Source organism: Diadema antillarum, unplaced genomic scaffold (assembly GCF_040938485.1).
Source record: "Diadema antillarum isolate AM-2024a unplaced genomic scaffold, OU_Dant_1.0 scf00000009, whole genome shotgun sequence".
Classification (NCBI taxonomy): Eukaryota; Metazoa; Echinodermata; class Echinoidea; order Diadematoida; family Diadematidae; genus Diadema; species Diadema antillarum.
In genome coordinates this window covers 842486-862082 of record NW_027270898.1, presented here as the reverse complement: position 1 = coordinate 862082, position 19597 = coordinate 842486, and the positions used below count along the sequence as shown (strand labels likewise).

Genomic DNA, 19597 nt, shown 5'->3' with positions numbered 1-19597 from the left:
TGCAACTTTGACATTGTATCCATAATTCATGAATTCACACACACATAGGGCCCATAAAAATTTGTGCAGCATAATATGCATCGGTGTGAGCATACGTCAAACAGCGCTCAAAGAACTTGATTATCTATCATGTCAGAAAAAAAAGTGAGGTCAACGCATTTAATGATTCACTGAATCATACATTCAGACGATGACATCTTCAACAGTACAACGCTGAGATTAAAGGGACAGATATGCAATAAATCTTGAGAAGTTTCCTGATAATGATTTACACAATAATGAAATAGAAATATGCCATGAATTTGGGGGTAATTTCCCGGTTGACATGCCTCTAATGAACATCATCCTGCCACCAGCAACACAAACACTATACACAAAGTGCATGCAAACACTTGATGGTGAGGTGTAGACAGTGGGGTTTATGGTGTTAGGTGTACCACAAGGGGTGTATACAGCGGAATGTACAGGGAGGTATTTATAGTCGTGGTGAGATATCTTTTGTGAGGTGTGTATAGTTAGGTGTAAGAAGTGTGTTGCTTACAGTGTGGTGTATATAGTGAGTTGCACACAATGATGTCTGTGGAATTATGTGTTTCCATTTAGGTGTCTATGGTTAAGTGTAGCCACTGCAGTGTATGCAGTGTGTGTTTAAGTGTACAAAGTAGGCTGCATATAGTGACATGAACACAGTGAGATGCAGGTGTGTAGTGTGAGGTGTTTGCAGTTATGTGTACATAAAGAGGTATACAGAGCATGATGCATGCAGTAAGGTGACTGTATGAATGCAGTGTTAAAGATCACACCACAGTGGCTCACAGACAGTGCACTCATGCCCTATGAAACCCAGCCACCCGCAGCTCACAGGCTGACATAAACCACATGCAAACACTCGGGTGTAGTGTAAGGTGTATGTGGGGAGGGGGCAGAGGGGACACTGGTGTTAGTAGACAATAACTTATTTGAGCAACCTTGATCATTGTGGAGGTTTGCATGTCAGTCAGCTTCTTGATACAGCGCTGCCCGGCTACAATGTTGCAAACCTGTAAGACATAAAAAGGAAAACATAGTGTTAAAAATGTGAAGATATTTCATGGTGATCAACTTGTGTTTGTTTTTTTTTCTTTTTAAAGTAAATATTTTAGTCATCAATCATCTTTGCATTGCAGGATGTCACTCCGTTAGACAATTGCTCATTAATTGAAGATTTCAGTTTCAACACCAAGTACTTTCCTCCACAGGGGCATATGCACACAAGGACACACACACACACACACACACACACACACACACACACAAACACACACACACACACACAAACATAAACAGACATACACACTCAGAAAGTTTGGAAGCTAAAAAAATATCTCCTACAGTGATACATTAAACCATACTAAGCTTAATACTCGGTTAATTCACAGCTCTGTAGACTGCATTCTGAATTCAAATTCATCATACCTTCTATTTTTGTCAAAATGAATTGTCATTTGCTTTTGACAAATATTATTCAATGAAGGTTGACTCACTCCTCAAATCCTGGTAATTACACAGATATCATCATATCTCCATGTAAACTTTACTTGTTATTCCAAATAGTTGATTTTTGCTGATATTTGATGTTGATGCACTCAGTGACGGAGATCAAATTCAACATAACAACAATGTGCTTCCAAGTGGACCATGTTTAGCAAAATCAAAAATACATGATGTGACTTAAAACAATGTTGGTCAGGCAGCTAACTTTGGGTACTCTCATTTTTTCTACTTCTGTCCATATCTCAGGCAGCACATTCAACTCTGTGAAATCATCCCTATTTCAGCAATAATGGAACAGTCCATCTACATGCAAGACTGTGGAATGAATGGGAGAATCATTCTAATCTGAGGGGTGCATAGAGTTCAGAGGGGCTTACCTCCAGAGGTAGGTATGTGTGGCGCTGCTCCTGTCCAACCTGCAGACAGGGAAGGTGAGGGTATCTGCAAAGGGCAAACAAACAACAACAAAAAATATAATAATTGGTGCACAAGTCTGAAAGGAATCTTAAAAAACAAAACCAAACAAACAAACAAACAAACAAACAAACAAACATATATACATACATACAAACAAACAATCAAATTCACTCTAAAACACCATTATCTCCCCCCCCCCTTCCCAAAAGATCAACAAATGATGTGAGAATAAAGTGAAAAAAATGGCAGCACTAAGGCACAGCGGATAAAGATATGGGATCTTTATCACACCATTCAAAGTTCAAATCCTGCCCAGTCATGCATTCCTCAAAATGTAGTCATTACACTCAACACATTACATGTGTATGTTCTTTACCAAGTTATACAGAGATGGGTACCTGGCAAAGCTGGGGTATGATAACTGCAGGGGCCTATGGGAGAGCAGTGCCAACACTGAAGTGGCTACCATGGACAAATACAAATGAGAATGTGAATGCAACTGTATACAGACAGAGACTAGTACAAGTACAACTGTAACTTCTGAACACAGCAACTTACACCAACCTAAAAGATGGTTATGACCCACCACATTCGTTTTCTGCATCTTTCACATATTTTCTGAATGCAAGAAAACAATACACTTGAATAACAAGGCAAGTGCCAAATTGTGTCTCACCCATTCGCGTACAAGAAATTAATATTTTTCTAACTCCCAGAAGTTCATTGACCCGCCTATGACCTTTGACCTTGTGGTGACCTTCAACTCCCCAAGGGACATTTACCATCCAAGTTTGGTCACAAACAAAGGGATCAAAAGTTATGAGTCATAATCAAAACGCACCAGAAAAACTTAATGGGCCCTAAAAATTTGTTGACCCCTGTCTGTGACCTTTGACCTTGTAATGACCTTCCACTCCCCAAGGGACATCTACCATCCAAGTTTGGTCACAAAGGGACAAAGGGATCAAAAGTTATAAGCCATAATCAAAACGCGCCGTAAAAACTTAACATTGGGCCCTAAAAGTTCGTTGACCCCTGTATGTGACTTATGACCTTGTGATGACCTTCACCTCCCCAAGGGACATCTACCATCCAAGTTTGGTCACAAACAGACAAAGGGATCAAAAGTTATGAGCCGTAATCAAAACGCGCCATAAAAACTTAACATTGGGCCCTAAAAGTTCGTTGACCCGTCTGTGACAGTCTTGCAAGTAAACTTTAACGTATGACCTCAAATGACCTTTGACCTTATCATGTGACCTCTTACGGCACCATAACATGAAGGCACCCCCAGTGCATCCATCACCCAAGTTTGATTGCCATTGTAGCAACATGTGTCGAGTTACGTGTGATAAGAGAGTCTTGCAAGTAAACTTTAACGTATGGCCTCAAATGACCTTTGACCTTATCATGTGACCTCCAACGGCACTATAACATGAAGGTACCCCCAGTGCATCTATGACCCAAGTTAGGTTGTAATCCAAGCAACTTATGTGAAGTTATTTGTCAAAAGAGAGTCTTGCAGGTAAACTTTAACATAGAAAAGAGAGTCTTGCACATACTCTACAATATATGACCTCAAATGACCTTTGACATCATCACATGACCTCCGACAACACCATAACATGAAGATACCCCTAGTGCTTCTATCACCCAAGTGTGGCTGCCATTGCTGTAACAGTTGCCAAGTTATGGATAAGAGAGTCTTGCAGGAAAACTTTAACATTTGTGACGGACGACGGACGGACGCCATTTGGATCCCTTAGTCTCGCCTTCACCTCCGGTGGGCGAGACAAAAATAGTCATGATACCCTACTACTTTTAATTGCCAAAACTCTCGGGCTTACAGCTACTATCTTGGCCAAGCCTTGACCACATGAATATCACATGGTGTTTGATTTCATCACAACGGCGTGCAAATAGTGAAGCCTTGCAACTTCCATTCATCAAGAACTTGCAGGAGACAAACTTACTGCAAAATTCGGTTATGCCTCTCCTTGAAGTACTTGGCAACGGTGCACTCCACAGTCTGACCATTCTCCAGTTGCCATGGGAATCTGACAAAAACAGAATTCAAAGAAACATCACAGAAACTGCACAGCACTTTCACTTCCATGTGCAGTATATGCTGGGATGCCTAGCTACCTTCCCAACAGATCACTATTGTTGGTAAACAATATTACACTACTGCTGGTAAACAGTATTAAAAGTAATACACCAAAATTAAAGTTTCAACGAACTTTGATATTTGACTGGCTAGCTTCTAAACACGAAAGTGGACTTTCTCAAGCCAAATGATTCTTTTTACACCTTCACTCCCTGTCTGGTATTGCTTGTAATCGTCTATCTATGCTCCAGTGATCCAAAGTAACACCAGACAGGTGGCAAAAAGGTGTGAAAGAATCATTCAGATAAAAAGTCCAAAGAAGTAGACAAAAGGTAGCCGGCAAAATATAAAGGCTGGTGGAAGCTTGAATTGTTTGATGTGTTATATCTGTTTTCTGTACCAACAAAAGTTTAACCCTACATTCCATGTGTAGGATATTCATTGATTCTGACCTTTGACCTTAAGGACAGACCTTTAGGTCTCTTGTCAAATATAAAATATCTCCTCATTTCTTTTTCTATCTGTCTTCACATTGACATTCCCAGTGGATTTTGCTAGCTAATGTTACAGCTGGAGCATCTCAAACTTCAGCCATAAAAACGGAAGAAGTTGTACACTCTGCAATGCATGATAAGGTTGCATAAGGGTCTACTCCAGGGCAAAAAGGCCATCATAAATGTACAGACGGGTAATCTCCAAATAAAGGTTACTTATTATGTTTTTTCTTGCGGCCTTTTTCCTAAGATATATCATTGTGTTTGATGCAGGTCACACTGATGACAATACAGCTTTTTATCTGTTTTAGATATTCCAATAAAAAAGCATTCCACTCTTCTCCCCCCCCCCCAAAAAAAAAACAACAAAAACACAAACAAACAAACAAACAAACAATGCGGGGCTTACGTTTGTGATTGAGCCGGTCGCTTTGTCACATTGCACACCCGATATTTCCTCCTCATATTACCGCAGTGAGTTATTTCAATCTTCAAGCCTGAAAACAGTCACAAGTCATATAAACATAATAAATAATAAAATTATAATGACCAAAGATTACACACACAACAAAACAACACACACAACAAAACAACAAATCACTAGAGGAATCAGGTATGTGGAACCATACAGTTTTGGACAGAAAGAACTTGAATGTCATGTACATAAACATACTGTCAATGTAATGACCAAAATAGCTCTAAACAAAGCAAAGTACAAAGATAACTTTTGAAGAATGTCAATTGCAAATTTCCTTGTGAAAGATGTAAAGAAGTTGAACAATGCCGAGAGAGAAAAAATCCAGGGAAAATATTTACAGATGGAGGTCATAGCTGTTTATTAGCAAATCGTGCAAGCACTACCGAGACTCACAGACAAGAAGTTGTTTCTGCAAATTAAGCAGGAAGTCGCCACTTCATCATACAATACATGCATAGCAGGCGGGGATTCACTAACCTTTGATTTCTTTGGTGAATTTGACCCTCTGCGAGTCGGACAGGGCGCGCCGATGCTCTGATATGTTCTGGATGTCTAGGACCTCGCACAGAAAGTCGATCACGGACTGGGCATTGTAGAAGGCTGTGGCTGAGACTGTTTGCATGGACAAACAACCACACAATCAATTGAGGTGTAGAAAAGGACAGAATATGGTATATATGCTGTATAAATATCATAAACATTGGATGGCTTATTCGGTTGGCCTTATAGCAGCAAAGTACATAATTATGAATTCTGCTGGCACATCTGTATGAAGTACATAGGCACCAAATGACATAAAGACCCAACTCATCATTTCATGACAAGTAAAACATCTCAAAGCTCATGGTGATGAACAGTAAAAATATGTCAGGGTCAACACCCCCCTTCCATTCCCCCCCCCCCCCCCCAAACACACACACGCACACACACATACAGTGTACCTGTTTGTTTAAAACAGGGGACAAAATCGAAATGTCACGCTTCATTTATGTACCTGTACCACGCAGGATATTTTAAACTTTTTTTTTTTCAACGAGAGAATTGAACTAAATTATCATGAAAATGGGCTAGTTGCGGTGCCGTATAAACACATGATATTTGATCCTCACCCCAAGTCTGAAACTGAAAGCAATTCACATCTGCAAATCTATTCTCTTGTTGTACCCTGATACTGTACACACCTGCTACAACCTTACTGACCACAGAGAGAAGTAGGTCATGGGGCTGGTGAAAGATATCACAACTGAACATTATCAGTGGTCATATCACACTCATGTTGCATGCTGGTTTGTTTGTTTTTATGTCCAACTGACAAGATGGCTAGACAGCTCATATCAAGCTGCATTAGCTGGTCTCCTGTGGGGTCCATTTGTATATACCACTTGTGGCAGACAAGTTCCATCAGGTTATGCACCCTGCTCTTTGCAATGATAAATGAAGCAGAATCTTTTACACGTATGAGGAGTGACTCTCTCACACACTGGACCTTCACTTTATGTGTTATCCAAGGGACAGCGTGTTTTGCCTCTGCTAGAGAGGGACATCATGATAAAACTCAACATTGCTCAGTTTAAGACTCGGTTGGATAGGAACCCGTATCTACAGAAAACTATCTACCACTATCATGTTCACACCTACACTTTAATCACCATTCTCCTCCAGCTTTTGCTGAGGATCATGGTAAAAACCTGGAGTTAATTTCTACTCACCATCAATGTTGAGCATCATCTTCCACATGGAGGGGCGGATGCTCTGGTGGAACCCAAACCACACCTCCCTGCCCCCTCCCAGGGGGTGGAAATACTCGTCCGGCGGGGAGAAGAAGGAACGACCCACTGGGGTGTACCTGAAATTATGATACAGCAGAAACAACACTTGCACAACTGACCTTACGGAGGTTTTCAGTGCCAATGGGCACAGTACTCTAGAGCAATGTAGACACAAGACTGTAATAAATCTCTAATGCAGAAAGGATTAAGATGAGCAATCTGGAATTCTCCACGATATTCTCTGACAAAATCAACTCTAATTCTGATTCTGCACCTCCCCATTCTCTTTAAAGCCCCCATCCACCACCTAATCTTTAAAGAAACATGAAGCTTTTTTTATACTGATACATTGTACTACTGTTAGAAGTGTTGATGTGTCTTTTTATTTTTCATCCAGTCTTAACGTACATAATCCTCCTAAAATATTATTTTGCTTATCAATTTTCCCACTTACTATTTTTTTTCATACTTTTTGGGCATTTTCCTCTTTATTCTTATTGCTAATGTGAATCTATTTACTACATCATAAGGAATTTCTCAAGGATCATTCATGACATAAATGTATGACAACACACACACCCATACAAATAACACACACACACAATACTAGTACCTAACTGATATAAATGACCTATGGTGTTTTCGTATCTTTAGGTTGTGAACGCTCTGTGAACGCTCTGTGAACACAGTGTCACATGATCTAGACACAGCTGTGTGTGCCTGATAGAGAGGTCATAGGTCACAACATTCTGAAAGTAGGGCAGTGTGAAACAATGTAAGGATTGAGCATCATGGCTCTACTTTGGTGTGAAGGTTTCAGAAATAACTGACACACTTTCCAGTGTCATCCAGACAAGACGGCGCATAAGTAATGATAGTCACAACTTCAGGCAGATCGGTGCTGAAAGGTCACAATTTCCATGTACACAATCTCATTTTTCTGGATAGAAATCAACAAATTTTAACCTTCCATGACATCTCACATCACAATGTTCAACATAATGTCACAAAGCACTGAGCACAAAAGGTTTATGCTTTGTTGTTTTGTTCTCTTTTTTTTTATCTTGCAGTAACTTGAAAATGCTTGGGCCCAACGAAGGCAATAGTAAAAAAATTCAAAGAATGTGTTTTTTTTTTCTCTCATTCTATATCTCACTGCTTAAGCTAACCAGCTCAAATTTGGCTTTATGCCATGAGAATACCACAAAACGAAATTAGATGAAATTTGAGGAAATCTCAGACAGAAAATTTGGCACTCAAACGAGTGCTTGGTATCACATTACCAACATAAATAAATCATGGATTAGAATATTCCTTGAGAAGGCTTCTGAACTATCTTTGACTGTCGGCTCATATTCTAATTTCTTACATGACCAGACTGATTCTAGCAATTATCAATTCTCTTGTGTTCACCACAAGATTTGTCTATTCTTCATCAAGATCACATCGAGGCCTACTTCCTATGGAATACAATAAGTTGCCAGCAAGGACAAAAACCTTCTAGCTATTCAGAGAATGATAAGTCCTATTGGTTGCAACATTTACTGTGACATTTTCAAATGGACTGTTTATCAAACTGTCTAATGTGCCATTAAATGCATTTATTGATAGGCTTGTTAAAATCTTTGCTAATAACAAAAAAGTGGTCTTCATCAGTTTCATAACTTACTCTCTAGTTCTCATTGCTGGTAAGGCAATAATCCATTATCCCAATCTCATTTTTCCACATGGGAAGTGGTCTAGCCTTGATACTGTATACACATTATATCTAACGAGTCTAAGTTTTTGACAATCAGTACTTTCCAGTAATTTTGCGAGTGGTTACATTTGCAATCGCGGAGTACAGTAATGAAGAAAAAATGTATGATTCCACATTGCATTCATGTTGGGATCAGGGTTAACATTTTCCGCATGTTGTTAGATTTGCAAATACATTGTAGCACCCGACTCATGAAATTTGCAACAATAAAAAACTTCGCGAAATATATGGCATACGCAGTACCAAGTAGGAGGTGAGGCAAATGACACAAAATCATAGATGAAATATCTACCTCATTGACGGTAAATGCCTCATGATGACATCAAGGGCCTGAATGGCGTCGTACGGCATGTGCTCTATCTCTCCCTTCAGGGCGGACTCCAGTAGGGCCAGGCTGACCTTCCCCACGTAGCGGATCTGGGTCTTGAACACCCGGTCCTTGCCTTCTCCCGGCAGGGTCGCTTCGAGCTCCACCTGCCCAGATCAAACACAGAAACCAAAGTTCAAGAGTTTAACGCTTCATATCACATACTGGCCTTATGATCTGGGCCTTGTGAGCCAAAGCAGACATTGACATAAATGCATTTGGAACAATTCTTTTTTTCTTTTCTTTTTTTGCGATAACACCTGTCAAGCCTGTACAAAATTTGACCATGCATATTCAAAAAGAAGATCAAAATGTGAAAACTAGCCTCAAATTGGATTGAGGTCGAGTTTGCATAGCACAAACTAGCTGTAGGCAGTGCTTGTGATTATTCAAGCGAAAGCAAACAAAGAAAGAGTGAGTGATGTGTAGAATTATTTTCAGAAAGTTAATGTTTGCACATCAAAAAATTTGCCATACTCAGAACTTGTGAAAGAAAAATCATATGAATGCAAAACTGAAGGCATATCTCCAATTAACATACATGTGTAACTGCTTGAGAGCGATTTGATTTGATTTGATTTGATTGGCTTAATAAGGACAAGCTGCTAGTCTTTGCAAGATCAAGCAGGGACATGTGCACTGAGTGACAATTCAGACCCCCTGAAATTTAATGCCCCCTAGACCATTATTGCACAAAGGCAGTAAAAACAATCCATTACTGAATGAAAACACTTAGTGGATATCAAAATTGTGCCGAATTGTGCACCTCTGTATCCTTCTGCATGAACATGGAAATACATGGACTGAATCCTGTACCCTTTCGTGCTCAAGAGGGAGCTGTTCCTTGCAGTACATGTTTCTCCGCCCATCAAAGACCGGTAGGTTGTGCTGGAAGTAGCGAGCCTTGTAGGCATTAACCAGAGTGTCAATCACGTCCCTGTTGGCAAGGCATGACAAAGAAGGTCAGAGAGCTTTGTGAATGCTTGGACAATATCAAGACGTTATTTGGTTCTCCCATTCAAACTACATAATAAAATATGTACAAAACACAATCACACATTGTACTTGAAAACAATGTATGACAGTACATGTAACTACACATCCTTCTACTTAATTTATCAGATGAAGTGAATGAAAACAAACAAATATATGATCATGAATTAAAATTGTGATGATCTTCCATTGTCATAAACAAGGATGTTCTAATATCCCACCCGAGATACAAAAAATAGAAGAAAGAGAAAGTTGGGTATTCTATATCCTGTTGAGACCTTCTCCTTACTGTCGGCATACGAAATGATTCTCCTTACAGTATCTTGTAATAATGTATATAATTAACATGAAGACATGAGTAAACATTTGGGACTTCCTTTGGTTGTTTATGCACCTCTGGAAAAGTACAAGTTGTTTAATTCAACATTAGTTTAGACATCCAGGGAATAATTTTCCTGGTATCGCATTGCAATTTGCTATGCATTTTTGCACCACTGCTACACAAACTAACTTTTGTGTAGCAGTTTTCTTCCATAGAAGTGTACAGGATACCACTTTAAATATTGTTCATCAGCGGAAATTGCTAATCAAATATGAGTTGGAAAATTATTCCCTGCACATCTCTGTGAGAATTCAGCCTTGAATATCATGTAACAAAATGTTGACTTTGCTTGTATTCAATATCCTGTGCCATTAACACTGATAGTCACCAGAATGTAAGAACTGTACCAACTACCATTCCAGTGAGTTGCAGACATGTAAGACACACAAACTCACCTGTTGACTCTGCGAGGACATTTGTCAGGAGTGATGGTCACATCATAGTGAAAGATCTCGATCCCCGGAATCTTGACCTGGAAGTGATTGGCCCTCAGGACGATGGGGCGGCCGTCCTCTCCAAAGCCCGGCCGCGTCGGCAGGGCAACGAGTTCCGACTTTGGGGGAGCGCCCGCGGTCGGAGCGGGAGGAACCCCCTGGGGCACCGCGGGTACCCCTGGAACCGGTGGCATCGGTGGAAGGGTGGTCTGCTGGGGCTGGATGGGGGGCGGCAAGACTTGCTGGCGAGGGGGCTGGCCGGACTGGGGCCGCTGGATGGGGGCCTGGGGAAACTGGGCCACCCCTGGTTCAGGTCACAAAAGAGAGACAAAACTTTAAAAACATACACCTCATATTACTGAATTCCAATAATTCAATACCAAGACCATACCAAGTACTGTAAGAAAGCTTTAATAGTAATATTACTCTGCCCTTCACTTGAGGTCAAAGGAGTAAGTTAAATAATTTTCTCCCATTACATCTATCCCTCCACTCTGACACAAATAACACATGTACTATGTACATGTACATAGAGTCTACTGATATTGATACTTTATGTAGATAACAGAATGATGCATGTATTGGAACTACCGGTATATCATCAAGACTAACAAAGCAATATTTACTATGAGATAACATTGACAAGAAAACAAAAATGGAAATTACTCCCAGTCTCGCACAAATCTAAAATTATCATTCATATCAAAGATAATTAAAGTGGTACATGTTAAAAACAACATTTTGCAATTACAGTGTACATTTTTGAACAATACAGTTCTTAACTTGCAAAAAACAAACAAACAAACAAACAAACATATACACACACACACACAAACAAAATGTCAGAACCTTTCAGGGTCCTTCCTTCATTACTTTTACCCATGAAAGCCACATTTTCATTGATTATCCAGCCACAAACATTTACCCTTAGGACATGATTCATCGACTACATACAACACAATTGAGAACGAATGAAAACAAAATACCAAAATGCACTGCAAGATCTTTACCTGTCAAGTATCTAACATCCGAAGCAAACGCCATCTTCAGTTAATATTCTGATAAATGCTTCACTGATCACAAATATCATAGGCGATTAAACAGCGATTTCTTATCACACCTTGCTGTGTTTCTCAAATATCTTCCATGTCAAGACAATTTTACCGTTTTGGAATAGATCAATTACTATCAAAACTATACTCAAAGTCACCAGCTGCTAACAAAGAAACATAGCACATTGTCAAGGAAATTCCCACTTTACTGGGGAAAACCCACAGTACAATGTCCGTAGTAGAGTCATTACAACACTTCATTTGGAGCAGTTCCAAAGTGTACTTCATTACCAAAACAGCAGTATGGTCATGTGGTATCTCTCTACAAGTATGACATTTATTCAACAAACACACAGCACATATTATGTCAATACCAAAAGATGAGCATGGAAATTGTTTATACATTATTTTGACTGACTTTGAGCTCATACCATACAAAGTACAATACAGTGTAATTGCACCCTGTTTGCACAAGGCTACCCCTGTACAGCTGTACATCCCTATCGACAGCCACTCATGGCTGCAATTAGAGGGCATAATTCTTTGAGCAATAATTTGTTGAGCGTGTACACGTACAAGTGTATAGGAGGGTGGGTTTGGCAATGCAATTGAAATCCGATGCTTTTACAAATGGAGGTCTTGGGCCTGTTTCACTGTAGTCTCAATCTTGCATACTGTGTGTTGGCTACTTGCAAAAGGCACTGGATATTAGAATAATAATATCAAGAATAATTAACTACACTCTTGCAGTGTGACCACAAAATTTATACACCCCTGTGCACTCAAGAAAAGGAAAGATTATAATTCAATAAATAGAAGTCCCCTTCCCACACGATCCATGGCTGACTCTTCATTAGTGCAATTCTACATCATGTTCAACTTGACTTTGATCATATCTAGTAAAATCAGGCAAAAAGAATGATTTAATGTTCACTAAAAAATCAGATATTTATACGAAAGTTATGGAAATTTCAAGTTTCATGTGTTCATGCTTTGAAATTCCTGTGTGCACGCTTTTGAATGATGAGGGCATCTTCAATTTTCTATTTTGTATTCCGAATAGAAAATAAAGATTAGTGTGTCAATTTTCTATTTTGCTTTCAACATGCCAAATAGAAAAGAGAAAATTGGTTTCACTTTTGTATTTTGCTTTAATGCTTACTGAGACACAAAGATGGAAAACTGCTTTTGAGACGTGTTCTACTACCAATTAAAGAAGAAATCCACCCCCAAAATAACTTCAAAAGAAAGAGAAAAATATTCCCTAGGTACCGAATGATACAAAAATGACAAAAGTCGAATATGAAATAAGGAAGATATGACAGTTTGAAATTTCAAAAATATTTTTGGAGAACATTTCTTGACCAGTCCTTACACTATAATTCAGATGATTGAGCTGATAATGTCATACCCTCACAATTGTTCATGTACATTGTACATAACGTATGTTACATACATGTATAGATTCAGAAAAACTGTTTGTTTTTTTTTTTTTGTACTTTTTAGCTAATACAAGTAAAAGCATGTTTCCATACCAAAATATATCAGAGATAACATTTGTTCTTTTTTATTTTGGGTGGTTTTAAGACAAGTTTTATACTCATACAGCTAAGATAGAAGATTTTTGTCATTTCTGTACATGAAATGAATAAGGAATTTGTGAGAGCATGACATCGTCAACTTTCAGATTTAAATACTTATAAGGACTGGTCATGAAATGTCTTCTGAAAAAAATGTGAAATTTCACAATTATTTCTCATCCAATTTTTGTCATTTTTGTATCGTTCTGTAGAGAATATTTTTCTCTTTCTTTTGAAGTTCATTTATTTTTGGGGTGTATTTCCTCTTTAAGGGTAGAAAACAGAAAATATAGAATTGTAGGAGGGTTCAATTTTTGTTGTACTTTCTATTCAGAATAGAAGAAAGAGTCATTTTGGACAATTTTCTCTTTACTTTTTGAGTAAAGTGATATGATTTGCTATTAGTGCATAATGTTAGAGAGTGCAATTGAGCTCTCAATTGAACCTCAGCTATAGTGATCACGATTTTTTTTTTCCACTGAGGAGAAAAAAGGGGGAAGGGGGGAGACAATGCAATGGTAACTTTATTGACACTTTTAATATCCATTGTGTCACTACTGTCTTAAGGTATTTTACTGAAGTGCCTCCCGTTATAACGAACATGGTTACAACATAATCTTGCTACAACAAAGTAAAAATTCATGCCCCCAAATTATCATCTTGATATGGCTATCTTTTCTAATGTACAGTTTGGATATGAAATTTTGATATAACGAAAGAAAACTGTGTCCCGAGGACTTTGTTACAACAGGAGTCGCCTATACATCTATTTCCTTTTTATGTCTCGAAGTCAGAGACAACAACCTTGGACCGAAATTCCTTTTAAAATCAAGAAAACAAAGATTGAATTCCTTCTATAATTTAGATAGAGTGCTTTGAGGAAGAACAAAATACATTCCCATTACTGCACTCAGTGGAGGGGAATGCAAAGGTACATTATACATTTGTATACCTATATATTAGGCAGGTTTGCACACTGAAACTAAAAGTGTGGATTCATCCAATGCTTGCAAGCATTCAAAGGTCTTTATCATCAAGGCTTGAATTGATATCTGCCATTCTCTGAACACGCCAGGAAGTAATTTATAACTCACAATATAAACATTATTTTGCATTGTGCTTTTATTTTCGCACATTAGGAAAGTTGACTGATATCACGGGAAACTTTATACGACTTACAACAATATTGCCTCTCATAACACTAATGTGCTGTACAATGTCCCCATGGTTAGAAGTCCCTGACTTTCTTCTAAAAAGGATACTGCAAAAGTGGTTATTTTCGCGCGAGTAAGTTTTCGCGCTTGGCTGGTTGAGATGAAGTTCGCTTGTTTTTAATTCCACTGAATCAAGACATTTATTAGCGGAAACTACAGCGTGCAAAAATATCCATGTTTTTTTTATTTTTGCACTGGTTTCTGGTCACGCGAAATGTGCGAAAATTTCCACACCGCAAAAAAAATAATAAAAAGGGAAATTTTACGCATGAGTGAACACCTTTGTTTTTCTCTTCCAAGGCACAAAAGCAAAAATTGCAGAAATGAACAAGTTGTCGTTCATGCGTAAGTGCTATTCCTTATAACAGTAAGAACAAAAGACAAATAGGGGATAACACAATTAGATACATATGAATTCAATGCAAAAATTAATCTTTCATCTCTATAATATCTTTGAAGCCCAAAATAGCAATAAAGGCCAAAAAATAAGGGAGGAAAAATGAAGAATCTTGGGTTAATCCCAAATTCAAATGAATTAAGAGATGGAGCAATATTAGGAAAAATGGTAGAAATTTCACTTTGTTTTCAGATTAGGAAAATTGTAAATAATATTTGGTTCTTAAATTTATCTGACTCCTAAATTACTGAATAAGGAGAGTGAAATAAAGAAATTCTGTTTATTTAATCATCTTTATGTCATTATTCCCTATGTTGTTTGAAGTTTAAGCTGACAGAAATTTCTTATTTTCCCCCTTTAGTTTTCCACTTTGTTTTTGTTTGCAGTTATAAAGAGATAAAGAGAACAAAAACTTGTTTTTTGCAATTTCATTCATGTCTCTCATTGTGTCAAACTGACTTTTTTGTCATTGTTATCTTGAAGGGCATTGCCAAATGAAAGACAACTTCAATTTTGCAATTTTTGCTTTTGTGCCTTGGAGGGCAAAAATGAATGTGTTCACTCATGCATAAAGTTTCCCTTTGTATTAACCTACTACATAGCTTGATAGCCTATTAAATTATCTTTAATATGGTGTATAATACATTGATTTTCATCACAATCTTCTATGAAAAATATGAAATTGAAAAAGTGTTTACTTTCTTTTTTTGTCGAGTGTATAAAATCTGCCATTTTTGGGAGGGTTTAAAGATAATATAAAGTTTTGGTACCTCAAAAGTTTCCCTGAACTTCCTTGTCTTAGTTTGTGTTTCAGGTTAAAGTACCTTTCATGTAACTACTGTATACGCTATATATTTCGCCGGGGTTTTATTTTCACGAATTTCGCGAGTCGGGAGCTATTCACAAAATTAACAACACGCGAAAATATTACCTTCCAAAATGAATCCCTTGCCTTGATGATACCTTTATGATACGAACATTTCAGTACTAGTATACCATGTCATGGCTTACCGAACAGACCATACTGGCTAAGCTTGTTTACGTACATAATATTATAGCACGTCCACGTCTACTTACGAATACTATCTAGAGAGCCAATCCATTATCGCAAGGGGACCACTCGTCAGAAATCTAGCGCGATGGACTTTATAACCACTTCAAAAATGTTGAATTCTAACTTACTAGTTCGCAGAGTTTAGTAAGTTTTTTTCATGCAGTGTATAACTAGTATCATTCTTATTGGCTAGTAAGTTGAAAATTCACACTTTATTTGCCACTTCATATTTTCTCTGGTCCCCCAATCGCGAATTTAACCACTCGCGAAAATGTGTGAGAGCGGCAATTCGCGAAAATTTATGTAGCGAAAATTATAGCGTATACAGTAACTCTGTGAGACATACTCGCCCCAAAGTGCTCTCATGTCTTAGTAATCATGCAATAATGGCTTCGTACCAGAGCCGTGTTGACTCAACGCGGTACCGCGAGCACGTATTGTATGAAACCACTATTGCATGATAACTGCGACCAGCAGCCCCATACGCATAGCTACAGATGTAACTGCGACCAGCAACCCCATACGCATAGCTAAATGGGGCTGCGCATTGTAGCATTCAGGATCATGACAGACTAGTATCGCGGGTAAATATCAACTTAAAATCAAAAAATTTCTTCAATTTGAAGACTTACCAGTTAAGTTGAAGTATTGAAAACAGGCTTCGGGCAACGTTTGGTTCTGCCAATAGTCCCTTTCTGTTCGAATTGATGACTGAATGTGACTCAGTCAGTGACCTTGGGAGAGCTACACTGAATTGACGGCCAGCGCATGCGCACACAGACATCTTATCCGTTCATGGATTTGAAATTTGTGCGCATGTGAAATCACAGGATATACAATATTGTATAATATTAATACTAATTAGTATAACACTCATTCTGGTGTAAAAAATCATCATCAGCCAGTCACTCGGCACTCCACAAGCTGGGCAGCATTTAGTCAACCTCCAACAAACATTCACGGCAAAAAGGGAGCCCTAGGCAGAAGGAGGTCCTCTCTCAGTGAGTTCCAGTGGTAGACTGATTCTTTACTAAGAACCCACAGGGTTCTTTCTACTGTATTTGCATAATTATATCTAAATCATAGACTAAACAAACCAATCAAAATGCAATAAGGAAAAAATGTGACCGGAGGTCAACGAAAGAACCAAAGGAAAGTAAAGATGAGGTGATCATGAGCTGAACTTAAACATGAATGGGAACAGAACAAAAGAGTCATGAGGTGTGGAGATGGGTGAGAAGTATTAAAAGAAGGTACTGGAAAGTGTGTAATAGGCACAAGGAAGGGGAAAGGAATTGGGATGTATGGGAGGCTAAGTGTGAGAAGAAATGATAAGGATATATCATTTCTTGAATGATATATGATAATGAGTATATATCTTTGGATCAGTTTCACACTCTTTAAATACATTTGGTTATTTCCAATCACTCACATAAATGTGAACCAAATCAGTCATCAGAAAGCATAGATACCGACATTAACATTAGACATTGTATAGAGTAAGAACCCCAATTTTCGGCCGGCCTCCAAAATCCGGACACTTATCACTTATCATAAGCCAGCAAATTCTACTGTCACAACACATGCATATCACATTGTTTCACATACTGGCACACTCGTTCACCACAGGAAAGTGCCCGAGTCACCTCCAAAAATGCTAAAATCCCAAATTTTGCCATTAAAAATGCAGAATCGCCGCAACTTTTCCAAAGCACGCACGAATTAGGTCCCGTGGAAAGAATCGGGGTCGCCAAAAAAGCGCTAAAAATTGAAAAATCACGTTGTTCTGTTGTGAGTTTTTTCGCTTATTGCAAGCTCAGAGCGTGATGGTATCCTCAAAAACACAAAAGAAAAGCAAAATCTCCGTACGTGCCGATGCAGTGAATAAATGTACAGGGGCTGAATGCAAGTGCAGAATCCTCAAAATTCGGACACGAACGGGCGCCGCAACGTCCCCGATGCAACCTTGCGCCAACGAGGTATAGCGCACATGGATTTTTCAGCGGCCTTGTATGCGTATTGACATTGCGTGCGTGTCCGAATTTTGGAGAGGCTGCCCGAATTTTGGGGAATTGACAAGGTTATAATATTTGGGGATTCTGTGAAATTTTATGATCTATTTAACAAAATCAATATTGGGAAAAAGCAGGTTGATATATTTAACATAAATTCATTATCATAGATATAATTTTGTAGAGTATTATCTGAGTTGAACAAATATTGCAAAAAAGCTTAAGTGTCCGAAAATTGCCCGGGCTTTTACTCTATAGTGAGGTACCCTGTGGTATACAAAACGTTGCACTTCTAGAAGTTGTACATTTGTACTTATCAGCAATGGTGGTGGGACTGATAGTCACCTATCTCCCCCCCCCCCCACCTCCTCCTGCGGAGTCCTGAATATAAAAATGCATACTATTCTATAGAACTCTAGAATTTATAATGACCCCAGTGTTTCACAATCAGAATATTGATAAAGTAATGGCCATGGGACCGTCCTATTTTTAGTCTTCTACTGCATACAGCACGGCATGATATCACTACAATATTCCATCAAAATGTGATGACTGTAGTTAATCATTTTGTGAGAATGGACACTGGTATTTTAGTGGTAGAATCTACACTGTTGTAGTGCTGTACTGCACTACTTAGTACTGGCTGTAAGTGTAGTGTCTAGTGCCAGTGCACAGTGGCAGTGGTAGATATTTTGACGTAGATTTAGCAAATAACATAAAATCATCTAACGTTTTGTTTTGGTCTTGTCTTATACTAAATACATCACAACAACAAGTCTTCAGGTCTTGAAGTACGGTACTCTGAATCTTGTTATTGCTTCTCGAATTGTAGTATTCTAGACGACGTGCAGAAGTGAGGAGACAGCACAGGCATACACGTCTGATTCATCCCCGCATCATCACATACACAACAGTGCATCACTGACAAGTACACGAGCATTCATACAAGCCGCCACACACATCATATCAACATTGCACTGCATTACTATCTGTCCCGCTTCCAATGGCTGTCCCATTGAGTGAGTCACTGACACTGTGCTTTGCTTTGCGCATCAGCTGCGAACACACAGGCAGCCTAATCATTCCTGCATACAAAATACGGCCTTGTATCGCGGCATTTAACTCACCATACGGCAAATTCGGATGGGGCGGAGGTTGATACATCTTAAGATTTCAGTTCCTCATCTATCTAAGGCCCATATTTTTGACAAACACCGCGGTACGTTTCCCGAATCGTAGAATCTTTCACATCACGACCCGTATATTTCCCGACTACTACGGTTCACATCTCGATTTTGTTTGTGTTTTCTTCATCTTGGTCAGGCGGAAGTGATACTGCAGTCCCTTCCTGCATTGCAGTGTAGTAGAGTTCAGTGGTACGTACGTACGTACGTTTAGTAGGCAGGGGGGGGGGGGGGGGGGGGGGTGGAGCTAATGGAGAGAGGTCACGGTGTACGCATGCGCAGTATTATTTATCGAGGTTTCTTCTCGCTTGCAGATTACGCACTACTAGTATTTTGGTGTGGGTTGGTTAAATAGGTTTAGCAAACAACGA

General features: G+C 38.8%; 1 protein-coding gene across 1 annotated transcript in view; it reads right to left on the bottom strand.

The window, feature by feature from the left end:
• Positions 1-19349, bottom strand: part of LOC139719837 (protein argonaute-2-like) — a 37850-nt gene extending 18501 nt beyond the window's left edge. The window contains exons 1-10 of the mRNA XM_071631224.1: positions 19170-19349; positions 10695-11037; positions 9741-9861; positions 8850-9031; positions 6739-6875; positions 5507-5641; positions 4961-5048; positions 3924-4007; positions 1911-1974; positions 969-1040 (exon numbers count right to left, since the gene is read on the bottom strand). Of these exons, the coding sequence (XP_071487325.1) occupies positions 969-1040; positions 1911-1974; positions 3924-4007; positions 4961-5048; positions 5507-5641; positions 6739-6875; positions 8850-9031; positions 9741-9861; positions 10695-11037; positions 19170-19206 (1263 nt within the window). The 5' untranslated portion in view covers positions 19207-19349. The remainder of the gene's footprint in view (positions 1-968; positions 1041-1910; positions 1975-3923; positions 4008-4960; positions 5049-5506; positions 5642-6738; positions 6876-8849; positions 9032-9740; positions 9862-10694; positions 11038-19169) is intronic.
• Between the last annotated feature and the right edge of the window lie 248 nt (positions 19350-19597).